This window comes from Drosophila pseudoobscura, chromosome 2 (assembly GCF_009870125.1).
Source record: "Drosophila pseudoobscura strain MV-25-SWS-2005 chromosome 2, UCI_Dpse_MV25, whole genome shotgun sequence".
NCBI classification, from domain to species: domain Eukaryota; kingdom Metazoa; phylum Arthropoda; class Insecta; order Diptera; family Drosophilidae; genus Drosophila; species Drosophila pseudoobscura.
Genome location: NC_046679.1, coordinates 3,728,398 through 3,749,595, shown reverse-complemented (window position 1 = coordinate 3,749,595; position 21,198 = coordinate 3,728,398). Strand labels below are relative to the sequence as shown.

Below are 21,198 nucleotides of genomic sequence, written 5' to 3'. Positions count from 1 at the left end.
CTTTGGGGTCTGCCATGGTCCGTGCTCGCTGTCCGTGATTCTGCTGTAATTTAATTTGTGTGCAAAATGTCTATGTCCATGTCTAACTATTGCTTTCTCCTTGCGGCATTGTGTTGCATGCATTTCCTTTGACAGCTCAACCACATCCTGGTGCTGCCAAATTTGGTAAAGTTTTGCGAGATCTGCGAGAGTCGCGACCAAGTCAAATGGATCAAGGACCGCGCCCTCCGACTCCAGGAGCAAGTTGCAATGGATGATACGATTTCGCATCAGGTGAGATTACCCGTACCGTGTATTTCCATTGCTGCCACCTCTAATGGCACTACCGTTCTTTGCAGCACATAATCTACTTATTGTGCCGCAGCCAGGCGCTCCTTATACCCAGCCTGAGCGAGCTGCAGGCCCTGTGCTCTTTGATTGGCAACGTCTACCTGAAGAGCACGCACTGCTTCATACGCATCGCCACGCTGCAGGGCCTGATCTGTCTGCTGGAGTGCTGCAGCAAGACCAACACGGCCATGGGCAAGCTCAGCGAGGAGCTGGCATTGTTGCGGGCTCTAATTGTGGGCTACATCAATCGCCATGGCATTATTGACGAGAGGTGAGTTCTTGGAAAACGGGGATATGGTATACTTTTGGTCTCCTTGCCGTATTAACGGCCGCAGACGGGGCGAGAACCAGGATGCTTTGGATGCACTGCATGCCCAGAAAGGGATTTACCTAAAGCCGCCACCGCTCATCGGATTGCCTTTAAGCGGACGACCCTATCCGAGCCCACATTCTGGCGCTTCCACCATGTCTATATGTGCTCCACAGATCCACTCACTAATGGCAAAAGTTCTCATCTCGCATTAGTTACCTCTGCTCATCGGCATCTGGGTTTTTGTGGTCTTTGCTGTCTGCCACTTCTACCTGGCAGCCTCTGCAGCCTGGCTGCCTGTTTAGGGTGTTATCAAAAACTTTTCAAGGACTGCGCCGGAAGCTGGCAGCCCCAATACCATCCCTCCTCTCGCCTGTAAAGGATATGTCAGAAGTGGAAGTTGCAATAGCTCGACAACGTGCAGAACATCGATGAACCATGGCCCCATTGAAACTTTGGTGCGGCTGCTGCTCCTCCGATTCCTCCGACTCCTGCCGGCTCTGTTCCTGTTCCAAAGTCAAGCACAGCTTCTGATCAATGGCACTATAGTGCTGTTATTCTTGTTGTAGTTTATGTTCGCCAACGAATTCTAATTATTGGCTCAGTGGCGCAGCAGCTCCGGGAGCCTCTGCTTCCGCGGCTTCTGATGGAATTTCCTATATACAGCACTTCAGTTGCTTTGTTTCCAATCCATTACGTTGTTGTTATTGTGCGGCAGAAAGTTCTACATGCAACTTCCACATGCAGCATGCATCCTTGAAAGAAACAAACTCAAAATTCCAAGCCCCGAAAATCATAAAACTTAAATTGCGTATATGCACAAGCACACGTATACGCAGCGTATGCCAAACCAATATGGCCAAAACCTCAACGAAACGAAAATTGTTGACCGGCAGCAGCAGCAGCAGCGGCAGCATCAATGTATTGCCTACCCGTGAAAACCGGAGCCGCAGGAACAAAGCAGCGACGTCAGTGGCAGCAACCACGGCAGCTAATCATCAGGGCCGTTCCGTTCCTGGCCTAATTATTTTGTAATTTTCAGCGCCAATAAGAAACGGAGGGGGGGCAAAAGCTTTCCTGGTCATTGAGTAAAGCCCAATAGCCGGAGCCGAAGCCAGAGAGCCGGAGAGCAGCAGCGGATGCAATTCTGCGGTAGTCAGCCTTGTAATTAATTTAAATGAAAACATGCAGTGGGCCAGGCCAGAGTCGAGAACCAGGGCCCAGGGCCTTCTGCATTGATTGCTGTCTGGGGCCAGGGCCCCGGTAGGCTATCGTTTTGCAATCGCCCCAAGGACTAAACGGTTTCCTGTCTTCCCCATTTCAGCCCCCTGCAGCTCAGCGATGAGCACACGAAGCTGGTCTGGACGCTCAATTACAGCCTGATCGAGTGGACATCGAAATTCGTGCCGCAATGTCATCTATTGTCAAATACAATCATTGCGGCCAATAATTTCCTGAAGACGACCAACAACGAGGAGCTCTATCTGTGTGTTCTGCATGTGAGTATTCCGTGGACATAAGATTGTAGATTGTAGAGTGTGGATAGTAGTACAGCAGAGCAAAATGACTTAGCATGCCACTTAAACGGTTGTCAGCCTTGTCTAGCCGGCACCAAGCCACTTACTAGCAGTCAGCCAGCGGGGCAGCCGCGGCAGTCATGCAACAAATCTCACTGCCATTGACCGAGCTAAACGCTCGAGCTCGACCATTTCCCCCGGCGACGACGCCATCCACCATCCGCCATCCGCCATCCATGACTTGTTCAACTAAGCCGGTGACGGGGTCGGGGTCGGGGTTGGGGACAGGGACAGGGCAACCCACGTTGCGCTTAATTGGTTTTTTGATTGACAATTTTGAAAAGGCACGGCAACCAAAGCGGACCAAGCTGTCAGGCAGGAACATAGGGAAAAAACCAAACCAAACCGAACTGAGAACCAAAAACCAACGCTGTCATAACTGACAGAGCAGAGCAGAGCAGGATCGGAGCAGGAGCTCAGAGCAGTGGGTCGCACAGCGATTGGCAGGAGCAACAGCCAAATGTTTATTGGCCAGACCGGAACTCGCACATGTGTGCCATATAGACAGAGAATGGGGAATGGAATGGGGTGTTGCACAGGGCTTTTGGTCAACTGAAGCGTTCTCCAAATTGAGCGTAATGAAAAAGAGTAGAAAATGTTGTTTTAAACGTTGCGTAGTCGTCCTTTCCTCTCCATTCCTTCCCATTCCACTCCACTCCGTTGTCTGCCTGCCGCGAAAATATAGAGCGAGAATGGGGAATGCATATAAAAATTCCTCAGTAATTTGCCAGCATTTAATATAGAGCTGGGATTTTAATTGCAGTTTACGAGTGGGTGGGGCCGTATCCTACTGAACGACAAGTAATTAAAAACTGTTTTTTGCACTGCATACTTCCGGTCGGTCCGATGTTCGGGACGAAAATTAAATTCGACTTTTTAAGCAACTTATGAAATTTGCACGCAATTCAATTGTTCCATTTGCTGTTGCTCGTTGTTGCTTGTTGTTGCTGGTGCTGTTACTGCTGATGGTCGGAGTGGTGTCCTTGTTGCTGCCGCTGGCTTTTGCTTTGATGGCCACCGAGAGTGAGCCAGGATGAAAGTGGCCAAAAAGTGCGGCGGTGGCGGCGGCGGCGATGGCGAGAAAGCTCAATGGCGCGCAGCGACAACAGAGGCAATAACAATAACAATTTGCCACTCAATTAGCGTGGCCATTACTGAAAAACCCACTTAAGTATGCAATGATAAAAATTCAAAAGCGAACCGAGCAGAGCAGAGCCGCATTGGTATTTCTATGAGATGCTCGCCCCAGCCCCACCCATCGCCCCATGATGTACACACAAATAAATGTACATATGTATTGCTTACTGTATTTATTTATCTCTTTGTTGTATTGCTATGCCCCAGGGCCTAGAGCGCATCGTGGTCAATAGTGGAATACCGTCGCCTCCTGCAACGCTGCCTACTCCGAGCGAGGCCATCGGGAGAGGAGGTGTAGGAGCAAAGGGAGGAGCCATTGCTGGAGGAGGAGGAGCACCAGTTGGAGCTGGAGCTGGAGCAGCCATCGATTCTGGAGTCGGAGTCGTGGTCACACCACAGATGCGACATAAAATTGAAAAACTTGCACTCGAATTGCTGAAAATGGAAAATGAGAAATTTTCGATTCCGGCATTGAAATTGCTTTTGTCCTGCATGTATATGGGTAAGTCCCGATACAAACAGAAAAACAACATAAAGAAAATAACAATAATAATACCAAGATCAAATAAGTGGGCGCGTAGTGGGGGGAGGACCTTTGGGGGGCCCTTTTGGGGAAAAACAAAAGCAAACCCAAGAGGGGAGAAAAAATATTTTGTAATTTCATTTAATGCCGTTTCGGCCGCGAAAGGGTTCGGTTTCATAAGGAACCATTCTGCCAAAAGACTTGGGGGTGCACAAATTGTCTCCGCATGTGAATTTTTGGGGGGTGGAAAATACTCTATAGAAAAGAAAAGATTTTCGTTTACTTAATTCTGGAAAGACTGCGTTGATTGGAAACCCAAATTTAAAGAGAGAGAGAGAGAATCTCCCACACACGAAGTGGGCGGGGACTTGGCGAAATGTTTAGAGTGCCCTTCATTTGGCAGTTGTCTCTGTTTCGAGGATTTTAAAACTATTTCCCGTCCCTGGAGCACTTTGTGTGTGTCCCTCTGTGTGTGTTTGTTTGCGGGTCAACAGTTTGGCGCTGATGATTATGGGCCCCCGAATACGATGTGTGTGTGTGTGTCCTTGCAGGACGAGGCACGGGGTAATTGCCGCTGCCCACTAACTGCCGCAACACAGTGTCGCCCTGTTGCACTACTCCTGGCTGTACGTACGCGTACGTATGAGTATGAGTATGAGTAGGAGTATATCTGCTGGTGCCCGACCAGCAATTATCCCTGTTGCTGTTATTAGCGCAATTCCAGGACAATTATTATCGTTTCAACTGTCGCACACAGGCGTTCAAGCGTCCAGGCGCACACACGCCTGCCAGCTCCCGTCATGCGGACCGATATGGCTCGTTTCTTAATGCTAAAATGTTAGCCGGCCAAATTTTGGGGGTCAAAAGTTTAGTTTTTGTGCAGAAAATAGAGTGGAGTGCACAGCACATTTTTGGTTAAATTTTTACTGCATATATCCGGTGGAGGTTCTTTAAAAGAGTAGTAGTCAGTAGTAGTAGAGTAGTAGTCACTAAACGCTCTAACTCGCAGAAATACTGAGGAAATTAAAAATCAATAACAAAACTCCAACGTTCTATTAGTTAAAGACGCAGTGCGTTTTTGCATTGTTTATTCCATTGGAGATGCAAAGAGATGCCTATAGAAAGCCGCTTAGAATCGTTTCATTAAACTATCCAGGCCAATCGACCCTTATCATACCTCTCCTCCTACTCCTACTCCATCCCTATCTCGCTGTAAGTTCTATTTGTGGAAAAATCCCAACGTTGAACCATTTTAAAGCTAGACAAAAAAGAGAATGTCGATTTGCTTTTGTTGTTCCTTATATTCGCCCATGGATCGTGGCAGAAGGAGGACCTGTGCAGGCCCTAACTGATGGCCATTCAACGTCCTATGCGTGGCAACTTAGCGCAGCTTTCGGTGCGGAGGAGGGCCGCGGCCATCGGTCCTGGCCAGAAATTATGCAAGCCGTTCGCACAAATATGTCGAAGGATGCCCGCGGCTGGATGCAGGCACGTTGTGTATTTGCCGTGCACTTTGTCAGTCCGCAGGATTGCCGACTCCCTAGTCCCGGTCGCCGTGGCCACACCACGCAAATCCTTTGAGAAATGTCAATGTTTGTGTAGTAGACCATTCGCGATTCCTGCTTCACTCCCTAAATGGCGGCAACTGCTCCCTCGATTTCTAGGCCCTGCCAACACACAAATTTCAAATATGGCCACGGCGGAGGCCCGAGCCTGAGCTCGAGCCCGGCACCGAGCGAACGCATCCTACCGGAAGTTGGCCATTGCTGGGCGTAGACGGAGGACGCTGGCGGGGAGCACTCTTTTTTCGCTCTTTTTCCGCCTGCCTGGTTGGTTTTTTTTTTAAAGCGTTTTGTGCTTCACGCGAAAATAAACAAAAGACCGCGTCGCTGAAGACAATACAGGTCGCACTGCAAAGAGAACGAAGGAAAAGCTGGAAAAATGGGGAAAATGGGTAAAAACGGAAAAATGGCGGGAAAGCAAAACAGGGAAAGTCGAAGAAAAAACCCCGTATATATATTTGCCCCCAAAGTTGCAAAACGCAATAATAAATATTTGCGGCAATATTGGTCACTCGGTTGGGGGCAACTTTTTTCGACACCGCTTTCTGGTTTTACAGACTAGAAGAGAACCTTTCTTATGACCCATACCCATTGTTGGATGGATGTTACTATCGATAGCAAAGCAGATTTCTTTCACGTTTGAAGCAATTTACAAAAGCAATTAGCGTTTTCTTTTCAAACAAAAGAATGCTGAACCAGGACGATGCATATACAGATGCTGAAATACCCATCTGTAGTCTTTCACATTCGTTGCAGTTTTACAATACTGAGACATTCTCCAACCCATCCGAAAGAGTACAAATTACTCCGAACTTTCAGTATTTTGGTGTCTTAGAAAACATAACACAAAGGATCTTCATTATGAAGACCTTATAGAGGCTGGAACAGCACCTTGGGATCGCAGGAACAGATCTATCTTTCAGTTAGGAATGGAGCCTTCCTCTCCCACTAAATTACTGAGTATCAATAAGTCCTCATTGATGGACTCGTTGGTCTAGGTTTACCACAGTCTTTTTTTTTGCTATTGTTTCACTGTACCTTTTTTTTGTTGTACCCCATTGTTTTTTGTTGGTTTTTTTTGTGCTGCCGCTGCCCGCGCTTGCTTAAACGAATTTTAGAGTTTGTTAGGTTTTTCCGTGTATTTTTTTCATGCATTGCCAGCGGCATTTGTGGCGCGCATAATTGTGGCCAGGCGCCGGACGATACCGTGCCGCTCCTCGTGGGCTCAGCCACTTGGCCATACTTCATCCTTATTCAAAGCCTGCAACAACAAAGCCAAAATTGGCAACAGCCAGCCAAACAAGCTGCCCGCAGGCCAACAGCCACGGACCAACAATGTTAAGCTGCAAAACAAAGGCCAAAAGTTGCTGCGGCCAATATGGGGTGGGGGATGAGCGGTGCGGGTAAGGTGGCAAGGTGGCTTTTAGGTGGGGGAAGGTGTGCTCTGCGCTGCGGTAGTTTGGGGGCGTTGCTCCCATTGTAAATAATTCGATGCCGCTAAACCACACTAAGCAGCACACACGGATCCTGGCACCCCATCTGAAGTTTGGCATCATTTTTCACCTGTCTGAAAGGTACGCAGCACATTCATTTGGTGACCTTCCTCCCGACGTACGGGAGGGGGGGGGGGGGGGGGGGGGGGGTTTAATCGAACAACTCTAATCAATGGCTGTGGCTGGATTTGGCCTTGGTTCCCGCCGAATGCTACCCGAACATTCTCTGTTCAATTTTCGATTCGATGGCCATGAAACAAAGTTTGGCGCAATCCACACGAGTATATCAAAAAGCGTTCCTTTTTACGCTGAAAAATCCATAAAATTTAAATGCAAATTTATGTATGTGTGTGTCCTGGGGAATCACTGAAAAGGAGAGAGGTGTGCACCAGCAACAGCAGCAGCAGCAATGGCGTGTGAAATACCGCAAGCATGTGAATAATGGCCATCGGCATGTGCCTTGAAGGCTGCTTTGTTAATTAGAAACTTTCACTTTCACGTTGGCACTTTCTACATTTTTGTGTTCTGTTTTGCGTGCCTTTAGGGTCTGCGGCACAGCTGGAGAATACGGAGCTGTCGAACGGGATTGTCCAGGACGATCCGGAGATAATCGCCCAGCAAAACGATAAAGTCGATATACTTTTGCATTGTATTAAATCATCGACTCGAGATGCCGCCTGGATTTATGGACAAGTGCTGTGCCAAATTATTCGTGATTTAGTGCCACCGAATGAAATATTGACGAAGGTCATAAAGGAGTTTCTGGCCATAAATCAACCGCACGGCGATGTTATTGCCATGATTGTATATCAGGTGAGTAGTAGCCAGACGTCTTCCCCCATTCCCACTCCATTTTAAGCTCTAGCAAAAGGTAAAGACGTTTCGCCCAGCAGCCATTCGTGCGTAGTGGCCTCGCACACATCGCCACAGGCCAGTGCCACCGCCACCGCCACAGGCCACTGCCACTGCCACTGCCAGTCTCCGATATGTGGATGTAGGGTTCATTTTATGAGTCCTCCTCGACCAGTGCCCTGTGCCTGGAGACCGGAACGGAATGGGGCCAATGCAGCGCTAATGCCTCCTCCGGCCGCAAGTCGAAAGGGTAAAATGATTGCCGCCAGATGCCAACTGCCACTGCCGCTGCCACTGCCACTGCCACTACCACATGTGTGGGAGTGCGTGTGCGTCTGTGGAATTTTTGGTAGCTTGAAAATTAATGGAATTCATGGCTACAGCTTGGCCCCTGTCCAGCCGGTACAGTCGGGCAGGTATGTGGGTCAATACTGCGAATGCGAGGCGCCTCCGACTGCGACCACTGTGGTGCCATAAAATTTTTTCATTAGGTTCAAGGTTGCCTTGTCTTGTGGGTGCGTGCATGGAAATTAATAAAAGCAAGCTCGGCTCTCGGCCTGCCCTGGATCCCGGATCGGCAAAAATTCGCACTGTCACTGGCAGGCAGTCGGCCAGCAGGGAAACCGAATCCCAGGCTGCGGAATTTCATTAGCCAACTTTTCGCCACAAAGTATGCTGAAGACTTTTGCTGCCTAACGCACCTTTTGAGCCGCACAATAAAATTTAATTTCCGTATTGTAGGGGGAGGGGTGCTGGCTTTTACTTCTATTTAACCATGTTGTTGTCAGCCACTAACCCGTTCTCCCTTCTGCCGTCTCTCGTCTTGCAGGTCTTTCGGTCCGCCATCGACTCGTCGTACCTGCAAATGCTCCAGGACTGGCTGATCTGCACGCTGCCAACGTTCCTCGCCCAGCCGGAGCAGCAAGGTGTCTGGGGCCTCAGCGTCATCTTTTTATCCGCTTCCATAAATCTGCATTTGATTAAACTATTTCCGCTGGTGCTCGGCGTCGGGGCAGGCAACTCCTCCTCGCAGGCGGCCGTGTCTACAGCGGGAACGGTGGTGGGAGTGGGAGTGGGCGTGGGAGCGATGGAGTCGGCGAGGGGCATGTCGGGCTCATCCACAGCGCCCCGTAAATTGGGTCAGCACGAAATTGCATTGTTCGTGACAGCTGCACAAGATTTCCATGCGAAATTGAGTGGCGAGCAGAGGCAACGCTTCCGCGAGGCCTTCAGCAGCTTCGAGCACAGTCAAGTCTATGGCCGGATGCTGCAGCGCCTGTGATAGGGGACCGACAGCGCCGACAGCCGACAGGCACAGCCACAGCTACAGCACAGGCACAGGCACAGCGATAGCGATAGCATATAATCATCCTGGACTATTTGCCAGGCTATTTATCTTACGTTTAATTCCAATCGCAGCATCGAAATGAATTGCAGCGGATACGGATTTGGCAGCGACCAACTCAGCGGCTGCAAAACTTGCTCCAAAGACAAGCGCAAGCGTGAATAACTAATTGCCCCAAGGAGGACAAAGTCCCTGAGAAAGTTTAGCCGGATGCCCTCCCTGGCCAGAGCCGGATATGCAGCCCTTCTTGGGTCTTCTGCTGGGGCTGCTTCTGCTGAGCGCAAAAGTTTTTTAATAGTTGGCGAATACAAAATTAATTTATGCTTTACATTATGTGTAACTAATATTTAAATTATTGCAAACGAATGCACGGCCCGCACCATCCGTAATCTGGCCGAAAGTTTAACGAGGCCACTAGCGAGAGCGACCCGCAATTAATTCCTGTGGTCGCGGCTTCGACAAGGACCCCGGACCCCGGACGCCGGTTCCAGGACGCGCACGGAAATTATGTTCTTGTCAGTTTTTGGGCAAAGTTTATCATTTATTTATCATGACGTTGCTTGTTAGGCAAGAAAGAAGTTGGCCGGCGGACGCGGACCGGCTAGTGGCCATTAGTATGCGGGCCCAAACCAATTCCTGGTTAATTCCTAATCAAAATTACTTAAAAATTCCATTATGCAAACAGCTCTACCCCTCGACACTGATCTTAACCAACCACTTGTTTGTCTCTTGTCTATTCCAATTGTAATCAATATGATATCTTTTCTTGTTTAATAAAATACTAAAATGACAAAATTCCAACCTGTGTCGAATTATAATTTATCAAATGGAAACCCGGTTAGACTTGTGCCATATCTGATTCATGAAATGCATTTCAGCTTAGCCAAACTTCATCGCCAAGTACTTTGCCAACTAACCGAGAAATTTGGATTGCGTATTTGGATGCCATTCCGCACTGTATGCAAATCTGCTTGAACTTTGTACTTTTACCTGGTGGAGTATGTAACGATGCTCCGAAGAGTTTTCCGCTCAGCGTATCGTCTGCTCCACAACAAAGAGCATTCAAGTTGACAAAATGTTGCACCGAAAGTATCGAAAAAGAAGCTCGGTACATGGCAAAGAGCAAAAAAACCGAAAACTTTTTAGGAATGACTTAACGTGTAGATGACTATGTAGTAACGTGACTAGACTATGTAGTAATTTCGAGTCTTTAAAATAGATCTTAACTTAACTTATTGCGTCCTAGAGAAAACAATTAGTCGAGTTTCTCGCAAGCTCCCCAATGTAAGGCATTCTGCAATTTCTGTCTGATCTGCAATAGAAATGTGGCTTTGGTTGAATGTTGCATCCTCTGATAGATCCTTAGAATCGAAACAAGCACGTTTTACTTAATATTGCTATATATCATTGCCCTATTGTGAAGCTCCCCCAAAATAGTTAAGAATCGATTGGTTGATGGCTCTACCAGTTCCACTGCAAATATCATATGAAACCTCAATAAGCCGTGTAGTGTACTCTACGATAGTTCTGTTACTTGGTTACCGATGGCTAAAACCCTTCACTACCCCCCCTGCACACTATCTGGATATACCCTCCCGCCTAGTGGGTATCCCTTGAAGAAAATCCGCTGCATGTGTTTTGCCCTCTGCCGCTTTCCGCCTTTCGTCCTCGTACGGCTTGTGCACTGAAATTGACAGATAAACTTTTGTGAGTGCGTGGGTTCCTCGTACAATATGTGTTTGTTGCGGTGGGACAAAGCACGAAGATGGCTTTGTGTGGATGTAAAGCTTGCCGGAAATTTGCCAGTTCAACGCGAATTGACAAAAAAACCGGTTAAAAAGGAAGTTGCAGTACACCGAAATGAACTGCAAAGCTGTTCAAAGTTGTTTTTCTGTTTTGGCGCGACCGCATTATGCAATCGAGCAGAGCACACGGTGGGTGTGTCTGGGCCTGTCTCTGTCTCTTTCTTTTTCTCTCTCGTTGTCTCTTTCCGTTCTGTTGTTTCTCTGATTCCAAGTGAGTGTCAAGACAATGTCCCCCTTGTCGCCATTATGCCGCACGCCAAGAGGCAATTTGGCCAATGCTCTGGCCATAAACTGCAACATTCCGGCTATCAGCATTTGGTTACGCTTCATTTGGCCAAATAACCGTAACGGGCCAAGGCACAGATTGCGGCCCCGGCCCCGGCCCTGGCCACGGCTTGGCAGCCGTTCGAGCCGCGTGCGACTGACCGAGCACAGGTGGGCCCGGCACTCGGGCTCTCCGGGGCTCCCAGTTGCCATGACCTACGCACAGAAGTCCAATGACTCAAATGGAGGTCCTGCGAAGTATCGAGCTTAGAGCGTGTGTTCCATTGCTCAACGTTCCGCTCTCGCAGGACGCGCTCTCTGCTGCTGTTAACCGGAAATTCACCACCTTTCGGAGTCGCTCTCTTCGATGGGGCTCTCTTAAGTCCTGGGAGCGGCTCTCTCGGCTGCCAGGAGTAGGTCAGTAGTGTAACAGTACCGTTTCGTTTCGTTCCATTTGGTCTATGGACTGGTACCCGACACCCACGTAGATTCCTCCGTCGGAGGAGTGTGGCTGCTTTGTATGCAGGCGGCATACACGGATATCCCACAATTTCTTAATACTCGGATGGCTTTAAACAGAACAGAGAGCGGAGGATGTGGGAGTGTGGGAGTGCGAGGAGGCGCCCAACGACAACTGTTACACTCACAGTTATGATTATTGTTATTATGATAATGTCAGCAGTGGTTGTTGTAATTCCAGACTTGTTTGGCTATTTGCTCGGTGTGGCAATGACTTATCCAAACTTTTGCCCGGCCAAGTGTGCGCTTTTATGGCGCGGCCAAGCAGAATCGATCCATTGATTTTCCTGGTTTTCCATTTGCCCACCGAATGTTGACACCTGTTCCCCCAGTCCTGCTCCCAGTCCTGCTCCCAGTCCTGCTCCCAGTCCTGCTCGGTTCTGTTCTGCTCTGTTCTGTTTCTGTTTGCCAGCCACACCTTGGAGCTCATTTGAAATTTTGATTACATTGCCATCAAGCCGAAGAGGAACCTGTCAGCGACTGATACGCATTAATTACGTTACTCTCGTACTCTCGTTCTGTCGTACCTGGTGTAAAAAGCAACGCCTCGACACTAGACGGAGCCGCTTATTAAAATTGAATAAATTATGCAAAAGTGCGCGTGGCAGGCGGTGGCTGAGACTGAGACTGAGACTGGGGCAGAGGCAGAAACTCAAGCCAATACACGACGCGATCCACTAGATGGACACGGCATAATTAATTCAGCTCACACGCCGCCACCCGCGCCGTCGCCATCGTTGTGTCGCCTCAAGGAACCAAATGCAATCAACGTCTTGAGCCTGCTTCCTTGGCCAAAGTCAAGGTTTCGTAGCCATAACATAATGTGGGCGTCAAGTGCTGTTGGCTTAAGCTGAGCAAACCGCACATCTTCGAGTCAGTAGTCCGCAGTCACAGACCAAGGGGGCCAGGTGGTTCTCAGAGGGAGCAGTTTATTTCAATCTTTATCGATGGTTAGCCAGTATTTTTGAATTGAATATCCGTTACAATTACTCTCGATTTTTCGTATCACCAAATGAACATTCAAATGCCAGTGGATAAACATTTATTTTGGCTCTTAAATGCAATAAATTAACACGCGATTGGGGTTGTTAAATGACTAACATATTTCCTTACACATATAGCTGCATCGAGGATTATATATGGGGGAGATACACATATAAGCTTGTGTGCTTTGTGCACCGAATATTCCTGTGCCATAAGTATAATATCCTTCTAGGACACGAATACAATCTACTAAGCTACGGTGCTATGTACAAGAATGGACTTAACTCTAGCCAATCGAAGAGCGCTCATAATACTGTGCCCGATGATAGCTTTGGTCCCTTGGTCGCTAATTAAGGGCACATGTGTCCAGATCAACAATCGACTTCATCAAGAAGCCGATTCCACTGGCCTCACTCAATTGTCAGCCGTCGGTCAATCATATCGCAGGATACTGCTTTCCTCGGTGTCGCTTACATTCCCGTAGTGGAGGTCCTGCCACAGGACGTCTTGCGAGGCGGCGGCAAATCAGATGTGTAGTTCTGATATCGGGGCGAACAGTTAATGGCCTGCGGAAACAAAAATATCAGAAATGGACAGAGACATGGGAGGAAATGATGGAAAATTGGCAAAACTTAATGCTTAAAATACATAAAATACTGAACCAACTGAACGGCAGATTCTGGGAACTCTGGGACCAAGTTATTTGATTAATGATCTGTTTTGATGCACAGTCATAGTCACTGCAATGGGGACGAGGCCGGGACGAAGGCTATTCCCTTGTCAAGGCCTCGCTTTGCATTTGAATTATTAGATTTGATTCAATATTCAATTATTTAAGTGGTTTGAGGTGTCGAAGTGCCAGCAGACAAACGGCGAATGGCCTAGCAACCAGAACAGAACTGGTACCCAGACCCGTTCTGGGACCCGGACTGGGCGATTGGGATTTTGGATTGGATTGAGAGCGTTGGGTGGGGGGTGAGAGTTTGCATATAAATGATTTATGAATTTGCGCTTTGATTGAACTGCCTGAAATTGTTGATTAGTGCCTCGTCATAGGAACAACAACAGCAGCCATCAGCCATCGGAGGTCTGTGGAGTCTCCATTTGTACGTAGAATGCCTCCAGGGAAATGAGGCCGCCCCGGCAGTGGGCGGTGTCTGGTATGGGTTCAGTTTAGCTCATTATTTGATTATATCAAATGGGGTTCAAAATTATAAGGGAATACATTAAACTCAAATCTAAGAACTACAAAGGTGCAATAGGTATTTGAGGGTGAGTTTAGCTAAAACATATGTACAAAATATCCAACTATGTCTTACTGTAATAGATTCGAAAGTGTTTTCTCCTTGCTGGTGCTCTCCTGATGCTGCATTATTCAGGGGTTTTTGGATGAGGAAGGACAGCCAGCTCGAGCCGACCATCTGGAAAGCAGACACAGACACACGCTGACATATGAATGGAGATTTGACTAATGGACGTGCCGGGCAGATGGGCAATTAGTCAGATTGACACTCTGCCCACCGACCACGTGGATCTGGAAAATCTAAAAAGTTCAGGCTCCTAGCTGATAGCCGCTAGCGCCAGGAGCGATGGCATGGCAAACAACAGTGTGCCAATTTAATTAATGTAATTAATCTAATTTAATGACTTGACAAACACATCAATTAGCGAAAGGCAAAACCAGCCCGGCCCAGCCCCATGACCGGAACACAATTTATATGCAAAGTGCCAAAAGCTTTGCACAAAATGAAGAATTTTTCCCCGAATAGCAGACTCACGCACCGTAGCAGCGAGGAAACAAATTAAAATATTAAAATTAAGCCGCAAAATGATTGAAAGGAAATGTTGTATAAGTCTCGCTCGCCAGCGGACAACCGACAACCGACAGCCGACAGTCTTGACGGCCATCGATGACTCCAATGCCGCAAACAGGACCAACTCCTGTGGCTCCTGCGGCTCCTGGCTCCTGTTTTGTGTCTTGTGTTTGTCCCTAAAGTAATTAAAAGTAAGTAAAGCAAAATCAGGCCCTTAGCGCGGGTGGAGTACAGTGTGTCTGCCCAGTGATTTGCGTCCCGCAACGTTTTTTGTGTTTATGCAAATGGCCGCTGACCAAAAGAATTAATGCGTCCCGAAAGTGAGTTGAATTGGAATGAGCCCAGAACTGAACTGAACCGAACTGAACAGAGCTGTGGTCCAGGTCCCTGCTGTCTCTGAGCGGAACATCACCGGATGCCAATGTCGGCCCACAGACGTCAATGAATTTGCATAGAATGCCATGAAAAAAAACCCCCCCAAAGAAAATAGAAAACCAAAATAGAAATGGAAATGGAAAGCCTGTAATTTCGTTTTCGTTCAATGTGTTGCTAATTTGAGACAGTATTTAAGTGAATTTAGGGGAATTTCGGCATGTATCACGGACATTTTTTCTCTCAAGAATATACGTACATACATATGTATGTTCCTTGGAGTGTGCAATCGTTTTTCAAACAATGCAGATATTTGCCTTGTATGCCACTTCGATGCATTTCACTAAACGCACGAAATTAATGATTTCAAATTCAAAGAATACCAGTTGTTTTGTTGCTAATTGGATGCTCGCCTTAAATGGAAGACTAATGTAGGAGAGCTTTCGAAGACGGAAAATATATGAGTTTAATAAAGGAAATTTTGTAGTGAATTTTTAAAGAATATATCGAAGAAGTAAATGTGAGAAATGTGTTTTTCTCGACACCACTACGATGGACTTCATTAAATGAATAGAATGAAAGATTTTCTATATTTCCAGACTGCAATTACACGGAATTCTTTTCTGTTCACGACATGCCCGGCCGACGTAGGGAGCCCGGGAGATCTCTTTGTCTTAATGCACAGCAGCTGCGAAATGTTCTCGAATGGAATGGCTCGCCCTGTTGCCGGGTCTTTATAAATAGAGATGGACGGTCAAATGATGATCTGCGTTGATCCATCCAGTTTGACGGCCATGCTTGACTGCTGGTTTCGAGAATTTCGCTATAAATTTCACCTATTTATAACGTAATTTTCCGATGGTGATTCCGTTGCCGTTGATGATACTACAGCCAATGATGCTGCGATAAAGGCCAAACAGAACTCGGCCCACGCGGCGTATGCGCGTTTTTCGCACTTAACTCATTAAAACGGCCGCCTGCTCGCCGAAAATTAATGGGGAAACGCGCCTCCAGTCTTGTTACGGATTCTCGCTGCTTTTGTTTCTTTTGTCTGCTGTTACCGTAAATTATTTAATTGCATTTTAGATTTTTGATTTCGAATTAAAACTTTGCCACATTTAAAATCTCATTAGGATGGGAAATGGGGGAATGGCGAAGAATGGAAATGCGCTTGGGCGGAAATGAATTAAAATGCTTCGGTTCGGTCTCTTATGGAGCAATTCGCAGCGGCATTTCTCTCGACCACTTAATAAATCAATATAAAAATGCAAACTGGGTTGAGTGCGATGGCTCTCTTAAAAATTATGACAAATAAAAAGTGGCATAAAATGAAAGTGCAACTGGGAAACAATGCTCTGAAAGTGCCGCATTCAATTCATCAATATATTGACCGAGCACTCAAATGCCAGTCAATTGAAGAGCCCTCCAGTGGGGGCGGTGCAGTGTCCGTGTCCGTGTCCGTGTCCTCGCTACTCACCTTGTAGAAGGCCTTGCGGAAATTCTCTGAGAGAAAGGCGTAGAGCAACGGATTGATGCAGGAGCTGCTGTACGCCAATGTCTGGGCACAAATCTGGATGATGATGGAGAGCAGGCTATCGGCCTCATAGACATCCAATGCCTTGAGCAGCAATATGAGCTACCAAATGGAAGAGAATATATATTTAATGATTGATATTAGGGGGGTAATTTTAACTATAAATCGTACTTGCACAGGCAGCCAGAGCGAGGCAAAGGCTATGACCACCACCACGACGAGCCGGGTGACCCGCTTGCGGCCTCGCTGCGACTCCTTGGACATGCGCACGCCGCTGCCCTGTCGCCAGAGACGCGTGATCATGCGCACATACAGTCCGCTGATGATCATCAGGGGCAGCAGATACGTGCTGATGAAGAAGCTCAGCTGGAAGGTGCTGGCATCCAGCAGATCGTTATCCTTAAACCGGCACAGGGCATAGGTGATGTTGGAAGTGTTATCGTAGTGAACCTGCAAAGGGCAATCGTCGTGTAAGCATGTATCGAATATTGCGCATACGTCATGTTGCCTGTGACAGTTGCATGGGAGACAACAGGCAGCCAGACAACAACCCCCGCAGCCAGACGTCATAAATAAAACTACGAGTAAACTGTCAAACGAATAGTTCGGACAACGACAACTAACTCGCAATCTGACTTTGTTGCTCTGTCGCTGACATTTGCCTGACAAATTGTACTCGTACGTTAGCTATGGCAAAAGGGAAGTTGAACCGAGAATGGTAATACGACTGGCTCTGGTGATGGCACTGGTACTAGTACTGGTACTCGGATTGGGAATGGGATTGTTCCAATGGCTGGGCTAGACAGCCGTGCTGACGCTTAGGAGAGTCATAAACTGCCTGGCGTATCGTAAAAATATTTTGCAGCTTTTGTATACAGCTTTTGTTTACAATCTCTGCTGATTTCTCTTCGCTCGTTGTATGCAAACATATAGAAAATTGTATTTAAAAAATCTTTGCCTTAATTTAATGCTGAAAATGCTTACAAAAATGTTTGTTTATTACCACACTATTGTTGTTGTTAGACTGCACAAGATGTTGGCCCACAAATTGAGTTCAAATCTGCGCAGCGTCAAGTGCCCAAGGCTGCCCGTCCGGCAGAAGACAAATCATCAGCATCAGCCCCGCAAAAGCTGATTTATGAGTTTATCTTTGGCCTCTTTGTATTTCAGATTGATTGACTTTAGATATTTGACAATGGTTTTTAATGCATTAATGTGGTTCTTTGGGAGATCTCTTCCCAGAACAGCTGTCAGTCCAATGGGACGTACATAGGCAGACATATGCGTTTATGATTATTAGCTATTGATTTCTAATAAAAAGATAATGACACACGCAGTCAGACCCACACAATGGCCATAAGTATCTCCATATCTGTGTACTGCAGACCAACAAATGTAATATGGAAATAATTAATAGCAAACTGTTAATTAACATGTTGATCAAACATGACTTAATTATGCCTTTTTATCGGAGGCCTTCTTTGTATGTGTACGAGTTGTACGAGTATGGATGGATACCATACCCGTGTGTATCTGTATGGGGAGCGATAACAAAGCAGAGCACACATGAGTATTCGATTTGAGCAGATATTTTTCCAGCTTAATCCTTATACAAAGGCCAACACATAAGCAAACAATACAGCGACCCAATGGAGGTTTTCTGGGGGGTACGGGCATACGTAAACAAAGACAAACAGAAGGAAGCGTGAAATGCCATTTAATAAAATATTAGGTTACAATAACAGCCTCTTCTCCGCATCGGTATCTAGAGCAGCCAATGGACCATTTCGTAGATAAAATAGCTCATCGCCAAAACGACGATAAGATCCGTTTAATTAGCCACGACTCTTTCACTATAGAAAAGAGATTGGCCCAGTCTGATGCGTGCGTGTGGCAAAATAAACCACACAAAAAAGAAAGAAAATCGAACTTCTAAGTCGAAACAGTAGATACCCTATCCAGAATATGGAAATATGGAAGCTATGTGATACATACACGGCTGTGCTGCATAGCTCTGAGTATTTGCATTTGACCAAAACGCAAACACCCCCCACTGCAAGAGTATACAAAAGTTGGTCGCGTGTGATATGGGATTTGGTTTATGGGCAGTGCGGGAATGGGAGGATGGGTGGGTAAAGATAACTTGATATTTGAATGGGTGAAGAGGTGAAGAGGTGAGCATGGAAATGGTATTGGGAATGGGAATGGAATGTGGCCCGCATGTGACGTCAACAGGAAAATACCCAAGTGCAAAGCTTTGATTATGTGATGTGGCATATTGAATGCTAGCCCAACTGGAGGAATCGAATACACATAGAGAGCCGAGCTACTATAATTATGATAATTTGGCGGCCTCTCGCTGCGAATTTAATGAAATAATAATTGATATGATGACGGACGGAGAGCAACCATATGCAAACAGAGCAAAATGTATATTTGGCTCATAAAAGTGTGGCGTTTATTTAACAATTAAGTTGTTCTTCGCACTCTCCACATTGATCATAAAGCCATTAGGGTCCGGAGGTTGAAAACTGCGCATCGGCCGCGTCAAGGTCGCGGCCATGGAAGACATTTATCATACGCAGTGTGCAACCAAAGTTTCCAAGTGCAAAGTTCTCATAATGGCCACTTGTTACGACCTGCCCTGCAATGATTTATGAACATTTGAATGGGCGAAAGCCACACAATGCCTTACAAACAGCAACAGTTGAAATTGTACAGCCCCCGAAGAGATTTGGGATCTTCGGGACTGCCTGCCTACGCCTTGCCAGTTGGCAAGTGTTTCTCGCTGGCTATCTGCTCTATAATTAAAAATTTATGAATTTAAAATAGCGAACTAGTAACAAAAACAATTCGGGCGCCCATCTCGCGCACTGTAGCAAAATGTTCAATATAAACACACAAAGCACAAAGCAACATAAAAAGAGGCGAGCAACTTTAATAGAAGGCAAGTAAAAGCAAATGATTTGCATCAGGATTTGATCAGGAAAGGGGGGGATTCGGAATCGGAATCGGAATCGGCAGACCATCTATGTATATGTATCTGTATCTGTATCTGTAGTACAGCGGCATTGACGTGTAGCTCTAAGAATCTAACGAGGTGACGATGATGGAAAGCAATAAATTTGCCTGGCCTGTGTTCTTCACAGCAAATTTAGGCACAGCAGGCCCCCAATCGAGTATTCCGCTTTGGAATTGTACCTACCATCACATCGTGGGCAAAGGTGACCGGCATGGAGATGGTCAGCACCACAGTCCAAAGGGTAAAGATGGCTATCATGGTGATGTGCTCCGTGCGCAGCATCCGGGAGCGTATGGGATGTACGACGGCCAGGAAGCGATCGATGGACATCAGGACCAGCGTGTAGATCGAGGCGAAGGCCGTCACCACAATCAGATACTGGGTGGTGCGGCACCAGAAGTTGCCAAACGGCCAACGCTGGGTGATGTAATCGGTGGCCGTGAACGGGATGCAGATGATCACGAAGAGGAGATCCGATACGGCCAGATTTAGGATCAGTAGATTGGTGGTCGAGCGCATGTTCTTGTTGACCACCACCACCATGATGACCAGCAGATTTCCAAAGAAACCTGTCACGGCGATGATCCCAAAGAAGAACGGCACCAGCCAGCGGACAGTGTCCTCGATGGATTTCCGATCCTCCTCGGAGAAGAAGGGCGCCGGGGTGACACTCCCGGCACTGCCGTTCGTGATATTCGATAATGATATCGTTATGTTCTCCATTTTGCAATTGTAGGTCCTTTGGTGTTTCTAAAGATTTTTACATTTCACTTTGATGGCACTTTGATGGAATGACAGAAGTTGGAGGACATTTTCAATTTTCCATAGCCTTTGTGCTGCGGCAATTTCAATTTGAAGTTTTTGTTTCGTTTTCACAGTTCATCGAATTCAAATAACAAATTTCCAATTAGGAGATTTTCACAAAAGCAGCCGCAAAGAAAATTCAATTATCATCCGCAGTATTCCCACGACACGAGCAGCCTGGAACCTTCAGAGCCCTACTGCTGCACGGAGCACCCGCACGGCGACCGGGTCGGAATCGTTCATTCGTTTCGAGGTGGACAAAGGCAATCACACTCGCCCCACCCCACACTGGGAGGGAGAGCAGAGAGCAAGCGATAACGGTAATTGTAACAAGGTAAGACAACAACCAAAGGACACGAGCACACAAGCAAGGAGATGGCGATTGAGAAGGCAAAAGCAAAGGCCACGGCAAAGGCAATGGCAAAGGCAAAGGCAAAGGCAACGGCAACGGCGAAAGGTAGACGGCACTGCCACGTGCAAGTCGGCGCCGACGCAGCCCAAAACTGTGTCGTGTCACACCCTGACAACGGGCACCGGCACGGGCCCCTCGATACGACACAATACGATATATATCCGCACAGTCCCCAATGCCGAGTGGGGGGACAGCGACACGCTGCACCTATACCATAAATTCAATATGATGTCTTTCTCCGTTTCGGCCCGGTTTCGGTTCGGTTTTCTGTTTTCTGTTTACGGTTTTCGCTTTTTATGGACAAAACTAATGGCATAAATTTTCGTGTTGCCAAACAACACGTTCCACCGGCGGTCCTCTCCTCAGTAGAATTGGCAAAGAGATACTATCATTTCACTGTGGCAAACACTATGGATAGAAGAATCTACAATTTAATTTGGATTTTTTGTTTCGTTTGATTGATTCCACTATTTGGGCCAAAAATCAAAAATCCAAACTGCACGCGTTCGTTTCCAGCGCTCTACTGATTGTTGGATGGT

At 47.0% G+C, this 21,198-nt stretch overlaps 2 protein-coding genes across 5 annotated transcripts in view; one reads left to right on the top strand and one right to left on the bottom strand.

Annotated features, from left to right (window-relative positions):
- The window catches only part of htt (huntingtin), a 52,737-nt gene that overhangs the window by 31,126 nt on the left and 413 nt on the right, over nt 1-21,198 (top strand). For 2 of the 3 annotated variants that reach the window (XM_002137004.3, XM_015183326.2), the window contains 6 exons: nt 136-273; nt 339-601; nt 1,965-2,139; nt 3,562-3,856; nt 7,477-7,745; nt 8,614-9,930. In XM_002137004.3, the coding sequence (XP_002137040.3) occupies nt 136-273; nt 339-601; nt 1,965-2,139; nt 3,562-3,856; nt 7,477-7,745; nt 8,614-9,066 (1,593 nt within the window). In that variant the 3' untranslated portion in view covers nt 9,067-9,930. Of the gene's footprint in view, nt 1-135; nt 274-338; nt 602-1,964; nt 2,140-3,561; nt 3,858-7,476; nt 7,746-8,613; nt 9,931-21,198 lie in introns of those variants that run through there. The other variant, XM_033377284.1, reaches the window with a different exon arrangement.
- On the bottom strand, nt 12,894-21,196 carry AstA-R2 (Allatostatin A receptor 2). 2 transcript variants are annotated; one of them, XM_033377285.1, is made up of 5 exons: nt 19,627-21,196; nt 16,593-16,871; nt 16,365-16,523; nt 14,021-14,122; nt 12,894-13,267 (listed from the first exon to the last, which is right to left on the bottom strand). In XM_033377285.1, exons 1-5 carry the CDS (start codon nt 20,164-20,166, stop codon nt 13,172-13,174), a joined length of 1,176 nt encoding a protein of 391 aa, XP_033233176.1. In that variant the 5' UTR covers nt 20,167-21,196; the 3' UTR covers nt 12,894-13,171. The 2 variants fall into 2 exon arrangements, with proteins under 2 accessions (XP_033233176.1, XP_001357870.1); XM_001357833.4 differs by lacking the exon at nt 14,021-14,122 and having other exon boundaries at nt 19,627-21,195.

Excerpts from the sequence above, each read along its gene's own strand:
- AstA-R2 (XM_033377285.1), bottom strand. The coding sequence starts at position 20,166 with ATGGAGAACATAACGATATCATTATCGAATATCACGAACGGCAGTGCC. Across the intron at positions 14,123-16,364 it reads TCCGCAAGGCCTTCTACAAG|ATGGTCGGCTCGAGCTGGCT; the intron begins GTGAGTAGCGAG and ends TCTGCTTTCCAG. Across the intron at positions 13,268-14,020 it reads ACACTTTCGAATCTATTACA|GCCATTAACTGTTCGCCCCG; the intron begins GTAAGACATAGT and ends TTGTTTCCGCAG.